Consider the following 1,330-nt stretch of genomic DNA (forward strand, 5'->3'; position numbering starts at 1 on the left):
TATATATATATATATATATATATATATTAAATATAGAAAATAACGAAATAAAAAAAAATCTTTTTCTTCCCGTCAAAATATTAAAATAGAAAACATAAAATAATAATTATGTATTTAAAAAAAAAAACTTCTACTTCTTTGCAAATTTAACATATATTTTTTATAGTAATGAATAAATAACAATCAATAAATAATAATGAATAAATAATAATAAATATATTCTTTTTCTTCATTCTTCATGTAATAATGATTAAAAACCTTTGACCTCTTCCCCGCACCGCAAGAGGGGGCGCTGTTCACAAATAGCCGTAGAAGAAGAAGAAGAAGAAAGAAGTAGTAGAAGAAGAAGCGCTGCAGCATCAGAGCCAGTTAGCAGCTGGCTAACGTGAAGCTAAAGGCTAACGGCATGTCTACGACCTCTAAAGTGGTTCTGGGAGTTTCTGTAGTTCTGACTCTGAGCACCGTGGCTGCTGTTCACCTTAACCAGTCCTGGGACAGACAGGTAACCCGGTCCGTGCCGAGCCGAGCCGGGCTAAACGCTAACAGCAAGGCTAGAGTTAGCAGCTAGCTAGCCGTTAGCTGCGGAGCTATGAGGTCACCGTTAACGGACGTTTATCATTTCTCATTAAACGCCATTAAATGTGTAAAGAGATGAATGTTAACACATATACGGGAAGTTCATTTTTAAGTTAAAATTAATAAACAGTTTCAGGCTGAAACTGCTTGGAAACACATTTTCAAAATAAAAGCACCAGCGGAGCGATTAGCTGCCGTTTGTTTTGGGGACATTTTACCGGTTAGTTATGAGGTATGTGTGCACTTTAGTGTCGTAAATTATCCATAAATGTCTGTAATTAATTACGAACCAGTTAAACCACAGGTGTGTCCCTAACCTGTCTCACATAAGACCCGCATCACTTCTCAGTTTTGGTGAATAATTTGGCCACTAGACTGCATGCCAGCTGTACTCTTTGGCGTAAAAATGGATTAAAGTCAAAGTCCCTCGGTTACCGGATGTCTCTGTGTGTGTCTTTGTGTCTCTTTGTCTGTCTTTGTCTCTCAGCGTCTGCACGAGGGTGTAGTCCGGGATCTGGAGCGGCTGGAGAGGAAGAAGGACAATCTGAGACTGCTGGAGGAGCAGAGGACACTGACTGCACAGCTGGAGGCAGAGAGACAGCGCAGACAGACAGGCTGAGACAGGTAAACACACCAAGAGACAGACAGGTAAACACACCGAGAGACAGACAGGCTGAGACAGGTAAACACACCGAGAGACAGACAGGCTGAGACAGGTAAACACACCGAGAGACAGACAGGTAAACACACCGAG

General features: G+C 41.0%; 1 protein-coding gene across 1 annotated transcript; it reads left to right on the forward strand.

The window, feature by feature from the left end:
- Positions 1–310: 310 nt before the first annotated feature.
- LOC117940044 (protein PET117 homolog, mitochondrial) lies at positions 311–1,308 on the forward strand. The gene is made up of 2 exons (XM_034865451.1): positions 311–502; positions 1,064–1,308. The coding sequence occupies exons 1-2, from the start codon at positions 407–409 to the stop codon at positions 1,193–1,195; spliced, it is 228 nt and encodes a 75-aa protein (XP_034721342.1). The 5' UTR covers positions 311–406; the 3' UTR covers positions 1,196–1,308.
- Positions 1,309–1,330: the final 22 nt, after the last annotated feature.

The sequence above is a fragment of the Etheostoma cragini genome, unplaced genomic scaffold, assembly GCF_013103735.1.
Source record: "Etheostoma cragini isolate CJK2018 unplaced genomic scaffold, CSU_Ecrag_1.0 ScbMSFa_1551, whole genome shotgun sequence".
NCBI classification, from domain to species: Eukaryota; Metazoa; Chordata; class Actinopteri; order Perciformes; family Percidae; genus Etheostoma; species Etheostoma cragini.